The 20,033-nt window shown below is 45.5% G+C and overlaps 1 protein-coding gene and 1 pseudogene across 2 annotated transcripts; both read left to right on the top strand.

The window, feature by feature from the left end:
- Positions 1–362: 362 nt before the first annotated feature.
- Positions 363–3,519, top strand: LOC307058422 (MSL complex subunit 3-like; annotated as a pseudogene). The gene is made up of 5 exons: positions 363–736; positions 936–1,390; positions 1,697–2,615; positions 2,679–2,777; positions 3,495–3,519. The product of its transcript is annotated as an MSL complex subunit 3-like (transcript).
- An 18-nt stretch (positions 3,520–3,537) lies between these two features.
- Positions 3,538–7,976, top strand: OR6V1 (olfactory receptor family 6 subfamily V member 1; the record flags this gene model as incomplete). Its single annotated transcript, XM_079711867.1, is given in 8 exon segments — positions 3,538–3,552; positions 3,659–3,714; positions 6,347–6,574; positions 7,047–7,589; positions 7,591–7,663; positions 7,666–7,766; positions 7,768–7,917; positions 7,919–7,976. Coding segments are annotated over 8 exon segments (1,224 nt in total).
- Between the last annotated feature and the right edge of the window lie 12,057 nt (positions 7,977–20,033).

The following is a 20,033-nucleotide window of genomic DNA, read 5'->3' as shown; positions in this document are numbered from 1 at the left end:
AACCAAGGCCTTGACCAGCCTGCTTTGTAATGTCTAAGGCGACGCCTGGCCTGGTTTGATGGGGCACCTCATTATCTCCTGACTGAAGTTGAGTTTGCCTGGGTCACAGGAGTGCAGGACTCCGGGACCTGAGAGAGGTTTTGTTCTGTAGCAAGGGCTTCCACAGAGCCTACAGCGAGGAAACTCTGGTCTGCAGAAGACCCCGATGCAGAGAAAAGTTGATTCTACATTCAACTTAAACTTCACCTATGTTAATTTGGCAGCATCCTAAACAAAAACTTGAAACGTAAAATAACTCAACAAGTCCCCCACCGCGTGCGCTCCGCCCATCCCAGAGCCTCGCCCTCCACCACGATGAGCACATGAGTGGGAGCGAGGGCATGAAATTTAAATTCCACTCAGGGGAGGAAGTGCTGTGCTTCGAGCCCGACCCCACCAAGGCGCGAGTGCTGGACGGATGCCAAGATTGTCGATGTTATTGTTGGGAAAGACGAAAAAGGCAGAAAGATCCCAGAATATCTGATCCATTTTAATGGTTGGAACAGAAGCTGGGATAGATGGGCAGCTGAAGATCATGTCCTTCGTGACACCGATGAAACTCAGAGATTACAGCGTAAATTGGCAAGAAGAGCTGTAGCTCGCCTGAGAAGCACGGGAAGAAAGAGGAAGCGCTGCAGGTTGCCTGGTGTGGACTCTGTCTTAAAAAGCCTCCCTGCTGGGCTTCCCTGGTGGCACAGTGGTTGAGAGTCCGCCTGCCGATGCAGGGGACACGGGTTCGTGCCCCGGTCCGGGAAGATCCCACATGCCGCAGAGCGGCTGGGCCCCTGAGCCATGAGCCTGTGCGTCCGGAGCCTGTGCTCCGCAACGGGAGAGGCCACAACAGTGAGAGGCCCGCGTACCAAAAAAAAAAAAAAAAAAAAGCCTCCCTGCTGAAGAAAAAGATGAAAATGTTGAAAACTCAGTCAGCAGTTCCTCTGATGACAATAGTGAAGAAAAGGATGAAGAAATAAGTGAAGAAAGTGATCTTGAAGAAAAGACTGAAGTGAAGGAAGATCCAGAGCTGCACGCAAAAAAGGAAATGGAAGAAAGAACCATAACTATAGAAAATCCCTGAAGTTCTGAAGAAGAACCTGGAGGACGATAGTTACTATATCAACAGGAGGAAATGGTTAGTGAAACTTCCGTGCCAGACCAACATCAGAACTATTTTGGAATCGTACGTGAAGCATTTTGCTATCAATGCAGCCTTTTCAGCCAACGAGAGGCCTCGTCACCATTACGCTATGCCACACGCCAACATGAATGTGCAGTATATCCCAGCAGAAAAGAACGTTGACCTTTGTAAGGAGATTGTGGATGGATTAAGAATAACCTTTGAGGGGCTTCCCTGGTGGTGCAGTGGTTAAGAATCCACCTGCCAATGCAGGGGACATGGGTTCGAGCCCTGGTCCTGGAAGATCCCACATGCCGTGGAGCAACTAAGCCCATGCGCCACAACTACTGAGCCCGCGCTCCGCAACAAGAGAAGCCACCGCAATGAGAAGCCCGCGCACCGCAATGAAGAGTAGCCCCCGCTCACAGCTACTAGAGAAAGCCCGCGTGCAGCAGCGAAGACCCAACACAGACAGAAATCAATCAATAAAATTAATTAATTAATTTAAAAATATATATATTTTAAAAAAACAAAACAAAAAAGAATAATCTTTGATTACACTCTCCCATTGGTTTTGCTCTATCCATATGAACAAGTTCAGTATAAAAAGGTGACTTCGTCCAAATTTTTTCTTCCGATTAAGGAAAGTACCACAAACACTAATGGGAATGCGGAGGATCTCTCTCCAGGTCCACCTTTGTTGAATCCATCCACACCACAGTCCACAGAGAGTCAGCGAACCACAGGCGAACCGGCCACCCCCAAAAGGCGCAAAGCCGAGCCGGAAGCCTTGCAGTCTCGGAGGCGGTCCACACGCCACTTTGCCAATCGCGACAGGCTGTCTGAGAGCAGCGCCTCGCCTCAGCCCAAGCGCCGGCAGCAGGACACGTCTGCCAGCATGCCCAGGCTGTTCCTGCACCTGGAAGAGAAGACACGTGTTCGTAGCAGATCATCCTCACTTGTTCCTCTGACCCCGAGCAAGGAAGGGAGTGCGGTGTTTGCTGCCTTTAAAGGCAGAAGAACTAATGAAATAAATGAGGTCCTCTCCTGGAAACTTGTACCCGACAGTTACCCCCAGGGGACCAGCCACCTCCACCCTCTTACATTTATGGGGCACAGCACTTGCTGCAATTGTTCGTGAAACTTCCAGAAATCCTTGGAAAGATGTCCTTTTTTGAGAAGAATCTGAAGCCTTTGATCTGAAGCACTTGGATCTCTTTCTGAGGTTTTTAGCAGAATACCATGATGACTTTTCCCCAGAGTCTGCCTGTGTTGCCGCCTGTGAGGCGCACGACAGCACGAAGAACCCCAGGGCGATTTATGAAGGCTTTGATGGTTCTGGAAGAACAGCTTCTCTATCTAGCTTTGCGCTCTCGGTCCCCAGTAAAGAGCTAGGGAGTTGGTGGGCCTTCCTTACAGGCAGAGCCAATGCGACAGCCCCCTTGGGGCGGGTGTGGCAGAGGTGGGCCCATTTGTTTGAGCTGCTTACCTACCTTAGTTATTTCTGTTAAGCATTACTTCCTAGGTGCCTGAACGGCATCCAGCATCTGACCCTTGCCATGGTACCTGCCATCTGTGACGGCGGGAAAAGAGCAGTTGTGTTCACAGTGAAATGTTCACCAAAGTGTGTGTGGGTCGGGCTGTTTCAGTAGACGGAGTTACTTGTTAGCAATAACCACATTGTTTAGTTATTTGTTAGCATTAAACAAAATTGTTTTGCAAACCGTTTTCATTCTTGTGATGAGGCTGAGCAATAAAGCATTAGTTTTGCTTGAAACCGAAAAGTAGTCCCAGAATATTTTAGAGGAAGTTGATATTGATGGCAAAAGAAAATTTGTAGCTGTACATTAGCTTGTTACAGTTCCTTTCCTTTAAAACCTTATTTTTGGTGATTTAAATAAAGCATTGCCTGAATGTTAAAAAAAAAAAAAAAATTACTCAACAAGTACAGTGGGTCCTAAAACATACCCTAGGGGGCTTGTCCTGAGCTGTGGGCTCCAGTTTGCTGAATTGGAGTCTGCGGGGGCCGTGGCTCAGAGTCTTGAATGAACATGAAGGGACAGGCATGCATCGTGGACAAGGAGGGGGGCACCAGTCATCAACGCTGAGAGGGGATGTGAGACCGTAAACAGGGAGAGGAATGTCTAAGGGTGAGAAGTCCAGAAGACACGAGAGAGGTTGGCAGGAGGAAGGCAAGATGGGTTGGGGTGAGGGTATAAATAGGAGGTCAGTTTGAAAAGGATGCTGGCTAGTGTGAGGTGGAGTGAAGCCTGCTGCACCGAATGGAGTACTCCTGACTCCAGGGTCATCCCTGAATTAACTCTTTCACCTCTGATTTCAGGACTTCAGATGTTTTAGAACGTTGAACCTCCGGAGGCGATGTCATGGAAACCTATCGGGTAAGAAAGATATTGCTTTCTGGGTGGCAGTGATGGTGAATCAAACATAAAATGGGCCCATGCGTTGAATTCCTCATTATGGCTCATGCATTTATAACACCCACAGAATGTGACACACATCAGTATGGGGCCAGGTAGGGTGAGAGCGCAATCGGAGAAGTGGTAAGTGGAGGGCCAGCAGCCCCCTGAAAGCCTGACTGTCGTGGCTTCCCCACGAGTGCCGGAGCACTCAGGGCTGGACCTCTGACTGGTTCCACAGTAATGGCTGAGACCCAAGTTAGATCCTTTCTTTGAGGAAAGGGACACCCTCCCTGTTTCCTCCCCATCACTGTCTCTTACTCATCACTGATGGTCAACAGCCAATCCTGGGAATTTATTCTTTAGTACATTCCTTTATTTACCATTTATTGAATACTCTCCCTGTTTGCAGACCTAAGCAATAGACTTTGAATCCTGTGTTCAGAGATCGGTATGGCACTGTTTGAAAATTGGGAAGATTTCACGTTTGGCATTTTAATGACTCTAAATGAGTAGGTATTGGAGTTAGAAGACTCTGGGTTCAAATCCCAGCTGTACATTTATTAACTATATGACTTGGGGTGGAGATCCTTAAACATCTTGAGTCTCGGTTTTTATCACCTGTGATATGGAGAGGGCAACTTTCACAGTCGTTTTGCAGTGTAGGAACCAGTACGTGGTGGGCACTCAGTGAATGAGGTCTAACCATTCACAGCCCCTGATCTATAATGCTGTCATCAAAAATGCTTTGACAACTGAAAGTTCTTTTCTAATTTTGGGTCAAACTAACTAGGTAGTGAAACCTGATCTGAACTTACTGTGAGGCCATTTATTGCCTTTATTTATTCTATTTAGTGTGCATATTCGTGTATTTTGCTGCAGAAGTAGTAGTGTATTTGATTACAGGGTGTACCCAGACCCTTCTGGGATTGGATTCTGAAACACATCTGGTCTCATCGTATCTTTCTGATAAGAACTTGTCAGGCCATGCTTGCCCCCTTACCAGCTATTAAAGTCTATAATGCACACATTCAAATAATCATGAACGAAAACGTGAGTTTCCATTTGGCAAGACTTTTCTTCTCAGGACTAGGAATGAAAACCCAACAGATGTACTCATTCATTTGTTTAACCAAAATTTACGAAGTCCTTACGCTTTGTAAGACGTGTTGCTGCAGGGTGTTGTGAGGGCTATAACGATGAAAAGAGAGGCCTGCCACTGAGAAATGAGGAATCTAGTGTTTGGGATGAGGCTGGCACAAGAAAAATTATCACGCAAGGCGGAGCATGCTAACTTCCCTCGTTGAGAATTCCTGGCAGGACAAGTTCACATCTGGATAGAGGATGAAGCTTCATAAAGGAGAGACATTTGAAGTGTGGGTAAGAATCTGCCAGGCAGAGATGGCAGGACAGGGTATTCTGAGCATAGGGAAGAGTAAGGAAAGGGTGTGCAAGCAGAGGGTGGTCTTAATATTTGGAGAACAGCAAGTGGTCCAGCTTGGTGGAAGCACAATCATGCAGTAAGAAAGAGGTGAATGTTAGGCTGGAGGGGTAGATGGGTAGAGCTGTAGAAAGCTGGGATTGCCAGGGAGAGTTTGTGCTTGATTTATAGACAAGGGAGGGAATAGATGTTGTTTAAAACATTTTTTTCTGATACTGATATAATGTGTGTTCAAATAAAAAGAATTTGAAAAACAAGATATATATACATATGAAAACATTTAGATGCCTATAATCCACACCTAGAGATAGCCATTGTTAATATTTTTTTGTTTTTTTTAACAACTTTATTGGAGTATAATTGCTTTACAATGTTGTGTTAGTTTCTGCTGTATAACAGAGTGAATCAGCTATATGTATACATATATCCCCATATCCCCTCATTGTTAATATTTTAAAATGTGTCCTTGTAGTCTTTTTCTGTATGAAGGTAGATGACATTGAAAGTAATGTATAAATGAAATAACATTGCCTCAGATTATTAAAAAAAAACAGCCTATGGACATAATACTTTAGAAAAATAAATATAACAGCAGTATATGGATAGGTTGGATCCAATACAGAAATGTACAAATACATATATAGAAATGTACAAATAAGAAAGCCATTAAGAATGCTGTTGTGATGATTAAGAGGAAGTGAATCCTTGAGCCTAGTTGGTGGCTATGCAAAAAGAAAGGGGACGGGATGAGAAAAAATATATTTCTAAGGATAACAATTCAAGTGGTTTAGAAGAAAGAAGGAGAACTCAGAAATAACCTCCCAGGGACTTCCCTGGTGGCACAGAGGTTAAGAATCCGTCTGCCAATGCAGGGAACACGGGTTCGACTCCTGGCCCAGGAAGATCCCACGTGCCACGGAGCACTAAGCCCGTGCGCCACAACTACTGAGCCCGCGTGCCTAGAGCCTGTGCTCTACAACAAGAGAGGCCACTGCAATGAGAAGCTCGCGTACTGCAACGAAGAGTAGCCCCCGCTCGCCACAACTAGAGAAAGCCTGTGCGCAGCAACGAAGACCCAACACAGCCCAAAATAAATAAAATAAATAAATTTAGAAAAACAAAACAAAACGAAACAACAACAAAAAAAGAAATACCTCCCAGGTTTCAAGTCTGGATAACGGGGGTTTGGGAGGCCATGAACATGATATTGGCTTTGGGGGAGGAGATGATTATGTGTGTATTTTTTACACATGATGAGTATGTGGTAGTGTGAGATGTGGGCTGAGAACAAAAAGGCAGAGCCTCTCTTACATTTTCAAGATTGCTCTCGTTAAGGGAGAAGGTGAGTTTTCTGAAGGAGAGACCAGAGAGAGAAAAGAAGGATGAGAAGAGAGATGCGGGGACATTCGTATTTAGAAAACAGCAGAAAGACGAGTTAGAGAAGGAGCCAGCCAAGAAAAACCTCAAGAGTTACTGGACAATTAAGAGTAGAGTGTCTCCACAGTCAGGGGTGGAAGCTATTTCAAAAATGTGTGATTCACAGCATGAAATGTCACAGAGAAGGCAAGGAGGATGAGGACTGAGCCCAAAGGGTGAAAAGAAGTAATGTGTAAGGTACCAGATCCTGAGACATGGAAAGAACTCTGCTAATGGCAGGTGTTATTCTGATTGAAAGGCTATTACATTTGGCAGTTGGGAAGGGTTTACCAGACCCAACCACAAGTCTGGCCCAGAGACAGAGCTTAACAAATGTGTTGAATGAAATAATGAATGAGTAGAAGACAGAAGAGTAAGGGTTTAGGCGTGATAGTGACGTGGGAGTAGCCAGTTCCTAAATCTGTCCAGCAGAACCACTCAGTTCCTTGCACCTTGGGAACTTCTGCCCTTTGGGAATGTGTCTCCGGGACATTGAACTTCACCATGCATACGGGCCAGTCTGCTTGGGAAGCCAGGCCAGCCACCAGGGAGCAAGGTCAAGAGAGTGGCGGGTGGTGATTTCCCACTAAGACTTCCTGGCTTCTCACACATGGTACAGAGAATGGGCGTCAAGTGCAGTGAGTAACTTCAGCGTCGTCAGGGAGTTTGTGCTCCTGGGATTTTCTCATCTGCATGAGTTCCAGACCCTCCTGTTTGCTTTCATCCTGTTGATATATGTGCTGACGGTGCTGGGGAAGCTGGCCATTGTCACCCTGGACTTCCGCCTCCACTCACCCATATACTGCTGCCTCTGCAACTTCTCCCTCGTGGAGGCGCTGGTCACCTCCACTGTGGTCCCTAGGATGCTGGCCGACCTGCTGTCCACTCACAGGACCATGTCCCTGGCTGAACGCCTGAGCCAGTCTTTCTTTTACTTCTCCCTGGGCTCCACCAACTTCCTGACCCTCACAGCCATGGCCTTCGACTGCTACGTGGCCATCTGCCGTCCTCTGCACCACACGACTATCACGAACGGGCCAGTCTGTGTGAAGCTGGTGGGGGTCAGCTGGATGGTTGGGTTCCTTTCCATCATCTCCCTGACCCTGCGGAAAACCCAGCTCTGGTTCTGCGGCCGCAGCATCGTTGACCGCTACCTGTGTGACTGCCCCGCTGCTCAAGCTGTCCTGCTCCGCCACCCAGCACGTCGAGCTCGTGGACTTCTTCCTGTCCTTTCCTCGCTCTTCGTGCTGGCCGCCCCGCTGCTCATCGCGGCCTCGTACATCCTCATTGCGGCTGCAGAGCTGCGCACGCCCTCCTCCTCCGGGCACCAGAGGCCTTTCCACCTGCACCTCCCACCTCACGGTGGTGGTTCTGGGCTACGGCAGCGCCATCTTTATCTACCTGAGGCCAGGCAAGGGCTGCTCCACGCAGCTCAACAAGGTGGTGGCCCCATTCCTCCACCTCTTCATCTTCACCTTCCCGAATGAGAAGGTCAGAGGTCCTTGAGGATATGTCCTCAAGGTCAGAGGTCCTTGATGATGTCAATTAAAAGAGATAATCCAAATCAAACTCTTAGCACAGGGTCTGGTATGTACTAAGAACTCAGTAAATGTAGCTATTAGTATGAAATGTGCTATTAAAATCTCTCCTCCCTGGTCCTGCTCTATGGTTTTGTTCACATTCCTTTACGTTTCTTTGTGTGCACATTTTTGGGGGTGTGTTCTTTTCCCAGGAACTGGCTTCAGAGTCCAGGATGGGATTCTAAAAGTGGGAGATTCTTGGAGGAGAGCAGAGAGGCCTGGCATCCTCAAAACAGAAATAACCATGTGCCTTTTGTTGGAACCCCCCTGTGGGATTTCTCCTGGAGTAGAAGCAGCACTCACACCCAGGCTGCCCACTACCCACTCCTGGCCCCCAGACCCCTTACCTTTAAAGAGAAATGACTCTCTGGGGGCCACTTTCTCAATTCCCATATACAGCAAGGTCATGAGGGCCCCATGCCTAGAAAGAAGGGCATGCAATTTATTCTTTTTTTTTTTTCCTTTTTTTCAATCCTTGCTATGCACTCAGGGAAGAGGGGAAAGCTGGATCATTGACCCCAGACTTGGTACCGTCGTCTTCTCAAGGGCTAGCACTCCGCTTCTCCCACAGAACCTTAGATCCATGGCCCAGAGGGAAGGCCCTCTGAGGTTGGGTTTCCTGGAAGCCGCCTGGCCGGGAGATTGCCAGCAGCCCTGCGGGGTAAGGCAGAGGTGATAGAAGCCTGGTGAGGAAGAAATGGAACAGGATGGGTATTGTGGGTAATGGGCTGTGGGCGGATGAGGGAGGGCGTTCCTTGGAAATCTGGGAATTGTTTAGGAAGTCATGGAAGGAGATTGTGAGTGGGAATAGCTCTGGCATCTGATTTCTTATACCATATTGAATCTGGACTGGGCTGGGATTAGCCAAACAAGACAGAGTACATGCAAACTTCTCTGACTTCTGGAGCTAGCTCCGCCTACAGGGTGTCTAGAGAGGCCCTGGGTCCTCGTTTGCAGTGCGGACAGTCACAGTGTGGGGACCACCCGACAGACCCAAGCCTGTGAAGAAAGGGGGTGGTAGGAGGGGCAAGCATCCCCCTACAGGGTGTGTGGCCTGGAGGCCCGAGTCCCCTCTTATTGTCTGGAAGCTTGGTCTCCAATTAAGCTTTGTTTTTTTTTTAAAAAAAAAATAACTACCATGGGACACATTCCCATTTGTGGGCCTCTCCAAAAAAGTGGGCAGATACTTTTGATTCTGCAGTAAAGGCCAGCTGGGAAAACATTTTTTTCATCCTGAGAACTTTCTTTCCTCTAAGTCTCTAGGGGCTAATTACTTACCCTCCTTGCAAATTTTGTGAAAAACTGAAAAACGAAATGGGAGGCAATTATCTCCTTCTGATATGCAAACACTTTCCTTCAGCTTTTTCCTTCTCAATCAGCACACAAATCCACTCAGATTTTCCTCCTGAGAGACTCTCTTCTGTGACTCTCATCTCTGCACGTTTCCGCCTAAAAATTTAAAAATAACCAACAGCCTACAGCAGTCTCTTGCCTGTTTTTCTCAGTGTTCCTGTAGGAGTGGGGTCTCTGGCCACATTTGGAGAAGGTATCCCATGCTTTATTCCTCCACAGTGACTGCCCTGTCATAGTTAGCATCTCACAGGCGTCGCATTCTTAAAAAACTTGCCTGTGGTCCCTTGCTACTCAAAGTGTGATCCCTGGAACCACATTGGCATCTCCTGGGAGCTTTTTGGAAATGCAGAATCTGGGCCCCCATCCCAGACCTGCTGAATCCGAATCTGCATTTTTAATAGGACCCCAGGGTGATTCACAATGCACAGTAATATGTGAGAAGTGCTGATCTAGACAATTAGCTGGTGGGGTTTCCAATCAGGGAATTGTATAAAAAGCCCTTGTCCCAATCTCAACAGTGTGAAGGACACTGGAAGAGGGAATTTGAGGGTGTACTTGCTGTTATCGGAGCCATCCTTTCTTAATGACTTTTATCCCAGGTCCTATTTCTGGAGACCGTAACCAGGACTCAGATCCCCAAGATTTTCATCCCAGTTTGACTTTAGACTTCTTGAGTGACTTTAGCCTAATGGTCCAGCTTCCTACTTGCTGTTAGAATCCTGCGTGGACATGACCTGGAGATATTTTGGTTCCACACATTTGTCTGGATGTGACAGGGACCCTCGGTGTACACAGTGTCAAATGAGGCAACTGCATAGACATAATCTGGAAAGTAATTTGAACTTACTTTTCCAGCTTGCTGGAAGGAATATGGGGATCCCAGTTCTAAGACAGAGTGTCTGTATGAAAGTCTCCCTAGGTTTAGAGTCATGATGTAACTAAACCACTGCCTCATGGAATTGCAGAGGAGTGCGTAGGTCATCCAGGCCCACCTCCCCTGAGCTCAGGCATCCCCACGGCAGCACGCACAGAGGCCCTGCTGGAACCCAGTCTAGAGATGGAGCCCTCACAGCCGTGAGGCGGTCCCTCTCTTTGCTGCTGTGTGCTAATGTTTAGGATGAAGCCCTTATATCCAGCCTCACTGTGATTCCCTCTAACATTCACCCACTGCGCAATTTTGGTTCACACAGGCAGACCAGCAAATAAGTGAAGGCAGCTAGATATTCCCCCACAAAATATTCAGATTTACTAGTGAAGTGTTGCCACTGAACACTTTCTAGACCTCTCACTATCCACATTGCTTCCTCTTGTGCCTGTTGTTATGTGGGTCTTAACAACTAGTGCTAGTTTAGACAACTAACTGGGATAGAGGTGCAGTGGGGTAACTTCTTCCTGCGCTTTGGTTACTACACATCTATTACTGTCAACTAAGATGGCCTTCCGTGTTTTCGTTTACAGCGTCTGCTCATATTCCAAATTCATCTACAAACCTCGTTGCTAAAGACAGCTGGCATTTACTGAACATCTCTGTTGTTGGTACAGGAGATACAGAGGTAGAGAAGGCATGATGCCTAACTTGAAGAGCTGAGAATTTAGTGTGGGAAGACTAAACTATGTGTTAGTTACTAGGATATGCAAAGCACTCTGGGAATACAGGGAGGGAGTTGGTTAAATTGAGTCTTCTCAAACGTGGTGTCATTTGATTCAAGCTTTGAAGTATAGAGTAACTTCACAGGCCGAGAATGGGAAAAGTGAATTCCAGAGAGAAACAACTTAATATATAAAGTAACGTAGAAATAAAAATGGCACATTGTGTAGGCAGTGCAAGCCCTGGGAGATGGAATTAATGAATGCTCTCTGGAGAGTGGTCATGGGTATCTTCACTAATCAAATCCAGGTCTCTTGGGGGTTTGCAAGTGTCCTCTGAAAGATGCTCCACTCACTGAAATCACAAGATGACAAATTTTATAGTGGGTACAGAGGGTATTGATGTGGAAACCTTTGCATGCCAGGGCAACTCTACTGTATTCACAAAGGTATTATTTACGGTCAGTGCTGGAATTTCATTGCCTTAAATTTTGAAAATGACCTAAGTAAGTTCATAGAGAGCTTAAGAATAGTTCTTTTAAAGGGCAATTCCATGAGGTTTCCTTCCATAGCATTTGATGCTTGTCTAACTCAAGAGAAGGAGAATGACAAAGATGCTGGGTTGAATGCAGAACAGGATAAGGGAAAACCCCGAGGCAGCATACTACACTGATGGCCTGGAGCCCTGCTGAAAATTGATTGTTAAATTTTCAGGAATTAAACATAGTTAGTCATTATCAAAAATTAAATAATAGACACTTACAATCAAATAGATTGTTAAGAACAAAGGTAATCAAAACTCAAAACTCCTAATTATTTTACTGCATTTTACTTTGGTCTATTCCACTGAAGTTGTGTCACTTGTGTCAGTATGGTAGAAATACTGTATATAGTAGAGTGGGAAGCTGCCACGTAGCACAGGGAGATCAGCTCGATGCTTTGTGACTACCTAGAGGGGTGGGATAGGGAGGGTGGGAGGGAGGCTCAAGAAACAGGGGATACGGGGATGCATGTATACATATAGCTGATTCACTTTGTTGTACAGCAGAAACTAACACAACATTGTAAAGCTATTATACTCCAATAAATATTTTTTTAAATCAAAAAAAAAAAAAGAGAAATACTGTATAATGGTGAGAGTCTCTTCCCATCTCCAAGCTCAGTGATGTCATGTTGGTCGCTTGAAACTAGACATGATGAGAATGAAACTGACACTGTGGAAACTGGTGAATGCTGCGTCAGCAAAGGCTACAACTGGGGAGCCAGTGATTAAATATTTATCGGCAGACTACTGGGTCACTATCACTTTTCTTCTGTATTCATCAGGCATGGTTGTAAGGACCCTATTTACATCAGGAAATTTAAAGCTGAAAGATTTGGTGAAACTAGATCGATATGAACATGGTGCTCCACAGGCAACACTCACATTTTCCAACTTGGGCTTAGAAAGTTTTGCGCTTCACCTAACTCCTAAAATCCTATATATGCAGCACGTTCATGGCACCACTGGTCATTCTAGGACCCAGGCCTGACTTTTATATGAAAATGATTTGATTCCTTTATCTTCCTTCATCAGAACTTGCATGCCTTTGATTTCTTGCTCCCTAGTCCTCTCAGCTGCTAGGAATAAACCTACTTTTATTTCCCGCTGGGATTTCCATGTGTGACAATGGGCTCTTGTGGTAGCTATTCAGAACCTTGTATTCCTAATGGTTGCTTACTGGGAGGACGCTGTATCTCTGGGGCTGGAATGTCAGACAAATGAAGGGAAGATGGGGGAGGTGTCAGGAAATCTGCCACTGATTCTACCTCTATTTAAATTAGCTCTGGGTGGGGAGGGATAGATTGGGAGTTTGGGATTGGCATGCACACACGGCTGTATTTAACATAGATAACCAACAAGGACCGACTGTACAGCACAGGGAACTCTGCTCCACATTCTGTAATAACCTAAACGGGAAAAGACTTTGAAAAAGGAGAGATACATGTATAACTGAATCACTATGCGCTACACCTGAAACTAATACGACATCGTTAATCAACTGTACTCCGATACAAGATTTTAAAAAAATCGTTATCATATGAAGAGACAGAAAAGAATCTAGACATTGACCTTACACTTTCACAAGGTTCAAAATGGCTCATAGACCTAAATATAAAATGCAAAAATAAAGATTCCTGGAATATATATATATATATAACTAGCTCTGCATGTTACAAACAATGCCATCCTACCTGCTGGCAATTATGTTCCAGTGTAAGCTACTTCTTTGGAGTGAGAAGGGTGTCGCCTTCAGTTAAATGACCTTACGTAGACTAAGGATCAGATCAATTGTTCCCATTTCCTTGCATTAACATTGCAAGTAGACTGGATACAAATATTTCTTGCATATGTAAGTGTTACTTGCTGTCTTTCAAGTGTTTGTGAATACTATTGTGATAAATGAAATGAAAATTTTTTAAAGTGACACTGAATCTATATAGTTACTTTCTAACAGTATGTGTTCCTTTCAAGGGAGGAACGTAAACATACAGTGACTGTTATGAAGGAGTTACTAGCATTATTGCCATGACAAGTCTATAAATTTGATGGGAACTTGATGGATACACATTTAATAAGGGGCTAGAGGAGTCTATACTGAGTGACTTCAGATCCTGGAGATTCCAACTTTTAATTTATCCAACTTTGATCTGGACGGGAGAATTTCCGAGGATGGAGAGGTGGAAAAGAAGTTTGAAAAACCAGATTCTGTTGTCAGTCCTGCCGTTGGTTTGACTAACTGGTTTTTTTCTCTCAACCATGTCTCCTTTATCCATTAGTGGGTCAGAAAACACTGCTCGGCTGCGGCCCAAGAATCAGTATTTCTCTTCTGGGCTCTTGAGGCACTGTGTTAGAATTAATTGTACTTTTCCTTTCTCTCACAGATGGAGACCTCTTTGAGGTTAGAATCCACATTTCTTTGATTTTTAATGGCTAGTTAAAAATAGGGCAAGGGTGGTTGATGAAGAGGGCATTCTTATTATCAGTTCAACAGACATTAGAAAGTCATTTGTTAAAATTCAAAGCCCCTGTCCATTTTAATTTTATTTATTTATTTTTAATCATTTTATTTATTTCTTTGGCTGCATTGGGTCTTTGTTGCTGTGTGCGGGCTTTCTCTAGTTGTGACGAGCGGGGGCTACTGTTCGTTGCGGTGCGCGGGCTTCTCATTGTGGTGGCTTCTCTTATTGCGGAGCACGGGCTCTAGGCGCGCAGGCTCAGTAGTTGTGGCACGTGGGCTCAGTAGTTGTGGCTCACGGACTCTAGAGCGCAGGCTCAGTAGTTGTGGCGCACGGGCTTAGTTGCTCCATGGCATGTGGGATCTTCCTGGACCAGGGCTCGAACCCATGTCCCCTTTATTGGCAGGCGGATTCTTTTTTTTTTTTTTTTTTTTTTTTTTTTTTGCGGTACGCGGGCCTCTCACTGTTGTGGCCTCTCCCGTTGTGGAGCACAGGCTCCGGACGCGCAGGCTCAGTGGCCCTGGCTCACGGGCCCAGCCGCTCCGCGGCATGTGGGATCCTCCCAGACCGGGGCACGAACCCGCGTCCCCTGCATCGGCAGGCGGACTCTCAACCACTGTGCCACCAGGGAAGCCCTGGCAGGCGGATTCTTAACCACTGCACCTCCAGGGAAGTCCTTCATAAGTTTTTAAATTAAATTCTGTACATTGTATATAGGACAGTTGAGACTGAGGTTAATAGTATTTATTCCTCAATATGGACAAACCTTTTTTGCGGGGGAGGTCCACCTGTAAGTCTGAGGGGTTCAGTCAATATGATGAGGAAGCTGAGCTGGATTGGGGGTATTTTGTTGCCTTTGGTGAACCACATGCTTCAGGTTTCTTTAGTGGTGGGCTGCTGTCTTGGCCTTAGGATTTCCAGACTGGGTATATGCATTATTTGGATTTAACACAAGACAATCATTGCCTTAATACTTTATATTTGTGAAGTATTTAAAAATCCTGAAGTGTTATCACAACTCTTCCTGACTCTGTGGACCAGATAGCTGTGTTTGTATGGGGAATAGTTCCCCTATCCCCTGGTCATTGTTCTCAAACAGTTGTTGCTGAGACAGTCTTGTCTTGGTGAAACAATATTTTTACTACCCTTTCTCCCAAATTTATTTTCTATTGTTCCCAAGGCCACAAATGTGCTAAGGCTGGGCTTCCCTGGTGGCGCAGTGGTTGAGAGTCCGCCTGCCGATGCAGGGGAAACGGGTTCGTGCCCCGGTCTGGGAAGATCCCACATGCCGCGGAGCGGCTGGGCCCGTGAGCCATGGCCGCTGGGCCTGTGCGTCCGGAGCCTGTGCTCCGCAACGGGAGAGGCCACAACAGTGAGAGGCCCACATACCACAAAAAAAAAAAAAAAAAAAAAAAAAAATGTGCTAAGGCTGCTAACAGGAAAGAGATAACATACATCAAAGCTGCGCCAGGAACTGCCTAACACACACTGGCAAGCACTGGGCGAGCCTGCTTGGGAGTGGATCTAGAGGGAGGTGAATCAGGGTGGTTGGAATGTAAAGCTAAATCAGGGAGAGTCTGTTGATACGGAGACAGTCTGCCATCATGCAGGATTAACACCTTGGCAAGGGTCCTGGGAAGTGGGTCTCCTGTAAGCTATTTGCTGACTCGTGGAATTTTGAAAAAAGTGCCAGCCTTCATTAAATTAAGTAGAGATGCCAAAAATTGCCTTGCAAGACTCTGAAGGAAGGGATCAGAGGTTTAGAAAAGTGGAAATGCTATTATGGGGCTATTACATAACACTGAAAAATCCACAGTTGACCATATTCTTTGGGAGGGAGGCCTGGAGGACCCTTTGCTTATTAGCAAGATGATAAAAATGCATGGCTAAGGAGGACATCAGCTGAGGCTCTTGTTAGGAGATGCTGTTACAGAACTGGACATCCTAGTGGCCAAGGGATACAGGTAACCAGAGTAGCAGAGGCCATGTGGCAGCCCTTAACTGTCAGATGCAGAGTATGCACACTTGCCCTATTAGTCAGCAAGGTCGAAAGGGCAAACAGGTGGAGCCTGAACTGCATGGACCTTTGCGTATAGCAAATAGAACATGGTATTCATGGGGCAAGAGATAAGGGTGATGAGCAAGAGTACTGCTTAGCGTACATAATTGAAAGAAATCAAGAATGAATGAGAGGGCTTCCCTGGTGGCGCAGTGGTTGAGAGTCCGCCTGCTGATGCAGGGGACACGGGTTCATGCCCCGGTCCAGGAAGATCCCACATGCCGCGGAGTGGCTGGGCCCGTGAGCCATGGCCGCTGAGCCTGCGCGTCCGGAGCCTGTGCTCCGCAACGGGAGAGGCCACAGCAGTGAGAGGCCCGCGTACCGCAAAAAAAAAAAAAAAAAGAAAGAATGAGAAGAAGGCTCAGACCAGCAACCCCAAAGAAGTCACGATCCCTTTGCCCAGTCTTCAGATTGGAACCGGCTCTCAGACCCAGCATCATCAATTGTAAGAATCTGAGGCCCCAGAAGTAGGGCCCTGTGATGCCACGACAAGTATTTGTACTGGCCAGCAAGTTCGTTCGGGGTTTTCTGTACCATCCTCTGGAAAAACCCGAATGAACTTTTGGGCCAACCCAGTATATCCAGTGGGATTTCCCAGACTTGCTCCAAAAGCCTGCAACCATTTACTTGAGTAACCATCACTGGAGAAAGGGGAATACTCATATATTTTAAGAGCTATGGGATGTAGTATGTGAGTTGAAGCTCGTACTCAAGGATCTAAAGCACCATCCATGCTCCCCTTATTAGGGGAACTTGTGGGATCCAGGTAATTAATGTAGTGTGGAACCAGATCCATCTCACGGTAGTTCCACTGGATCCATGTATTTTTAACTTTCTCTCTCCCTTTTCTCCTCTCTTTTCTTCTCCATTTTCCCTCTTTCCCTCTCCTCCTTTCCTCTCCTCTTCCACTTTTCCAGGTTCCTCTCACCACCCCTGCCCCCTGTTTCTTACACACACACACATAGTACAAATGAACACTCATTCTGCATCCGGCACTGTGCTAGACACCGAGAACTCAGAGGTGAAATCCAGTCTCTTCCATCAGATCGCTCACAGTGCAGAAAGGGAGAGATTGGGGTTGGTGGGCAGCACATTGTAATAGGGTCCCCCAGAGAGTTGTGCTCGGGGGGTGTGTGGCAGTACAGAGGGGGAACCTCCGACTCAGCCAGGAGGGGACGAATAAAGGGATGCTTCCCAGAGCAATCATGTCTGACTTCATTCTTGAAAGAAAAGTGAGCGTTATCAGGCAGAAAATGAGGAATCCTCTGTGTACTTAGGCTCATGTTCCAGTGGCACCTGACTTATTTCAAGTTTAATCTCTTGGCATGTATTTCTAGTTATGTAAACAGACATTTCACGGAAGATGCTGTTGGTTTTCAACCAGCCATGAGAACACTGAGAAAGGCATCTTTAAGCAGGGACTTCCCCCTCAGGAGTTTGGATTCTAGAAAAGAACTGGCTTCTACCAGATTATTTTATTTCACTCTCACAGATGACCTACCTTCTTGCAGCCTCCCAGAATACTCCATGATTTGAGCAGAAAACTACTGTGGTTAGAGAAGCTAGAAATGCGGAAGAGTAGCTTCCCAGTAGCCCGGATTCTTTCTCCTGAATTCAGTCTTGCCTTTGGAAGATGATTAATGGAAAAACATGGAATTTATAACCAAACGTAGGCTCAAGTCTTTGCTCTACAAGCTCTGAGTTGCATGATTCTAGGGCAGTTATCCAACCTCTCTATTATGGGGTCAGACTCTTAGAGAAAATTAAAAATACAATATATGAAGGAAGAGGTCCATACCAGATCCTCAGTGTCAGAGGTGGAACGGCTGTCTGAGATCAGCTCCACTTTCCTTTTACATAAATCATTGTCCAAATTTACATGGCTAGTCAGTGTCCACAATAGAAATTAAACCTGGGTCTTCTGAGCTACAAGGCAGAAGGTAGACTGGGAACAAAAATTGCAGGGGAGAGAAAGTCCCTACTTAGTAGGCAAGTTCATGGTAACAAACACTGTAAATTGATTAGGTTGCTAAGGGAACCAGTAGAAAACAGGAAAGATTCATGTTCAAATCCTGAAAAGAATTTTCCAGGGAACAGATGTGTAGCTACAGTATGAAAGAAAGAAAAATGGATGAATGGTGATAGATGAAGGGATCTACTGATTAATCTGTAGACAGGAGTACAGACTCAAAGCAAGATGGCTCCTCTCTCAGATCACAGGCCAGACGTGATGGGAGCAGGAGGTTGGGGTCCATGGTGCAGAGATGACGTCTACTTGACAAGCCTGGGGACAGCTGTTCTGTCCCTAAGTGTGGCAAAATCTGTTTCTTTATAAGCAGGAAGCTCAAGGGCGAAGCCATGTTAAAAGAAAAGGGAACCAGACCAAAAATTTTGCTGCAGTGATCTGGGGGCCTCTGAAGGAAGGGAGATGGCGGTGATGGTGAGCAGTGCTTCTAGAATGTTGTGTGTGTGTGTGTGTGTGTGTGTGTGTGTGTGTGTGAGAGAGAGAGAGAGAGACAGAGTGTAAGCTCTCTGGATAGACTTCATTGAATTATGGAATGAATTATCCAAATAAGCATTTTGAAAGAAGTTGGGGTATAGGAGTAATGTGTTAGAAGTTTAGAGACATTAAAAAAAAATTAGAAAAAGGTCGACTCTGTTTAATGGCATGATAAATTGACCAATCTCTTATTTATATGTAGATTACAATTACAGTTCTTTGTCTTGAATCAAAATAAAGAATGATGTGTGCGTGTAAATTTGAATAGGAAATTGCAGGGTCAAGGAAGATGGGGAGAGACCTGATAGTGACTAGATATCAACATCACTTAAGACCATGAAATGTGTAGAGGGAAAGAGACAGAAGGGGACTTGATGACCCAGTAAAGAGGAAAGTACTTAATATTAGAAAGGATGATTCCATTTAGAACAGAATGAGACTGGACTCTAGGAAGCAAAGGCGGGGCTTGGAGTGAGAAGCCGAGGCTGGGGCTGGTGCAGCTGGGAAGAATTTACGCAGACAATATTCAGCTCAGACAACTAGCTCAGTCAGCTGACAAAAGAAGAGAAAATCCAGGGATCCCATAGGAAAGGTTGAAGAATGTCTCTAAATACCACAGATAGAGCAAAACTGCTTAAGAGTGAAAGTTTTAACAATAAATACCACCGTTACTGAGAACTACCTCCAGGCCTCATGCTGGTGATATTGCATACCTTATTTCTAATCCTCACAACAACCTTGCTAAAAAAAAAAGTTATTATTACCATTATACAAATAAAGAGTATGAAACCCATAGAGGTTAAGAAACACAGCGTGTGACAGAAGTTGTGTTTGAACTCAGGTCCAATGCCAAGGCACCGCCACAGTGCTTGCCACCCATCATTATTGCAAGGTGCTCGCAAATGTGTGTGTGCACAAGCATTGCCAACACACCGAACAAATAATATGGCTATGTTTAATGCCTGGAGTGGATGCTCTGATAAATGCCCACCCACTGAAAAACATTGCTGATTTTGCCTTTTTGTATTGTAGGACTTTTCTCAACTAGGGACATTAAAATGATCCACTTTATAACTTTTAGTGTCAAGTGGGGGTTTTCATGATTTTTTTTTAACCATTTCAAAGGGAGTCCTTTTACATAAGGACTGCATCTGCCTTTCCCAAGCCTGCCATGTCCTGCTTCATGTTAACCCAGGTTGTATATAATTTGCAGGCCAATAACATACACAGAGCAAGCACCCTTGTCAGTGTGCAGAAAGGCGTTGTAGTCTTAATACAGATGTGTGACTATGAGGTACATGAGAAACACATTATGGAATGAATGAGAAAGAAAGGCAAATGAGCTCAGTCTGGGATGCTTAACTAGAATCTGATAGTGACCCGAGGTGATATGAGATGTCTTTGGCTTGAGATAGTGTCTGCTTGACTCTAGGTATCTTCATTATATTTATCTCATTTTTCCCAAGTTAATTAATGTTAACAACTTATTGTTGTTACTTCCTACCCTCCAAAGTAAGAACCAGAAAC

The sequence above is a fragment of the Hyperoodon ampullatus genome (assembly GCF_949752795.1).
Source record: "Hyperoodon ampullatus genome assembly, chromosome: 9".
NCBI lineage: Eukaryota > Metazoa > Chordata > Mammalia > Artiodactyla > Ziphiidae > Hyperoodon > Hyperoodon ampullatus.
The sequence above is the reverse complement of the archived record's forward strand: the minus strand, read 5'-3'. Positions and strand labels throughout refer to the sequence as shown.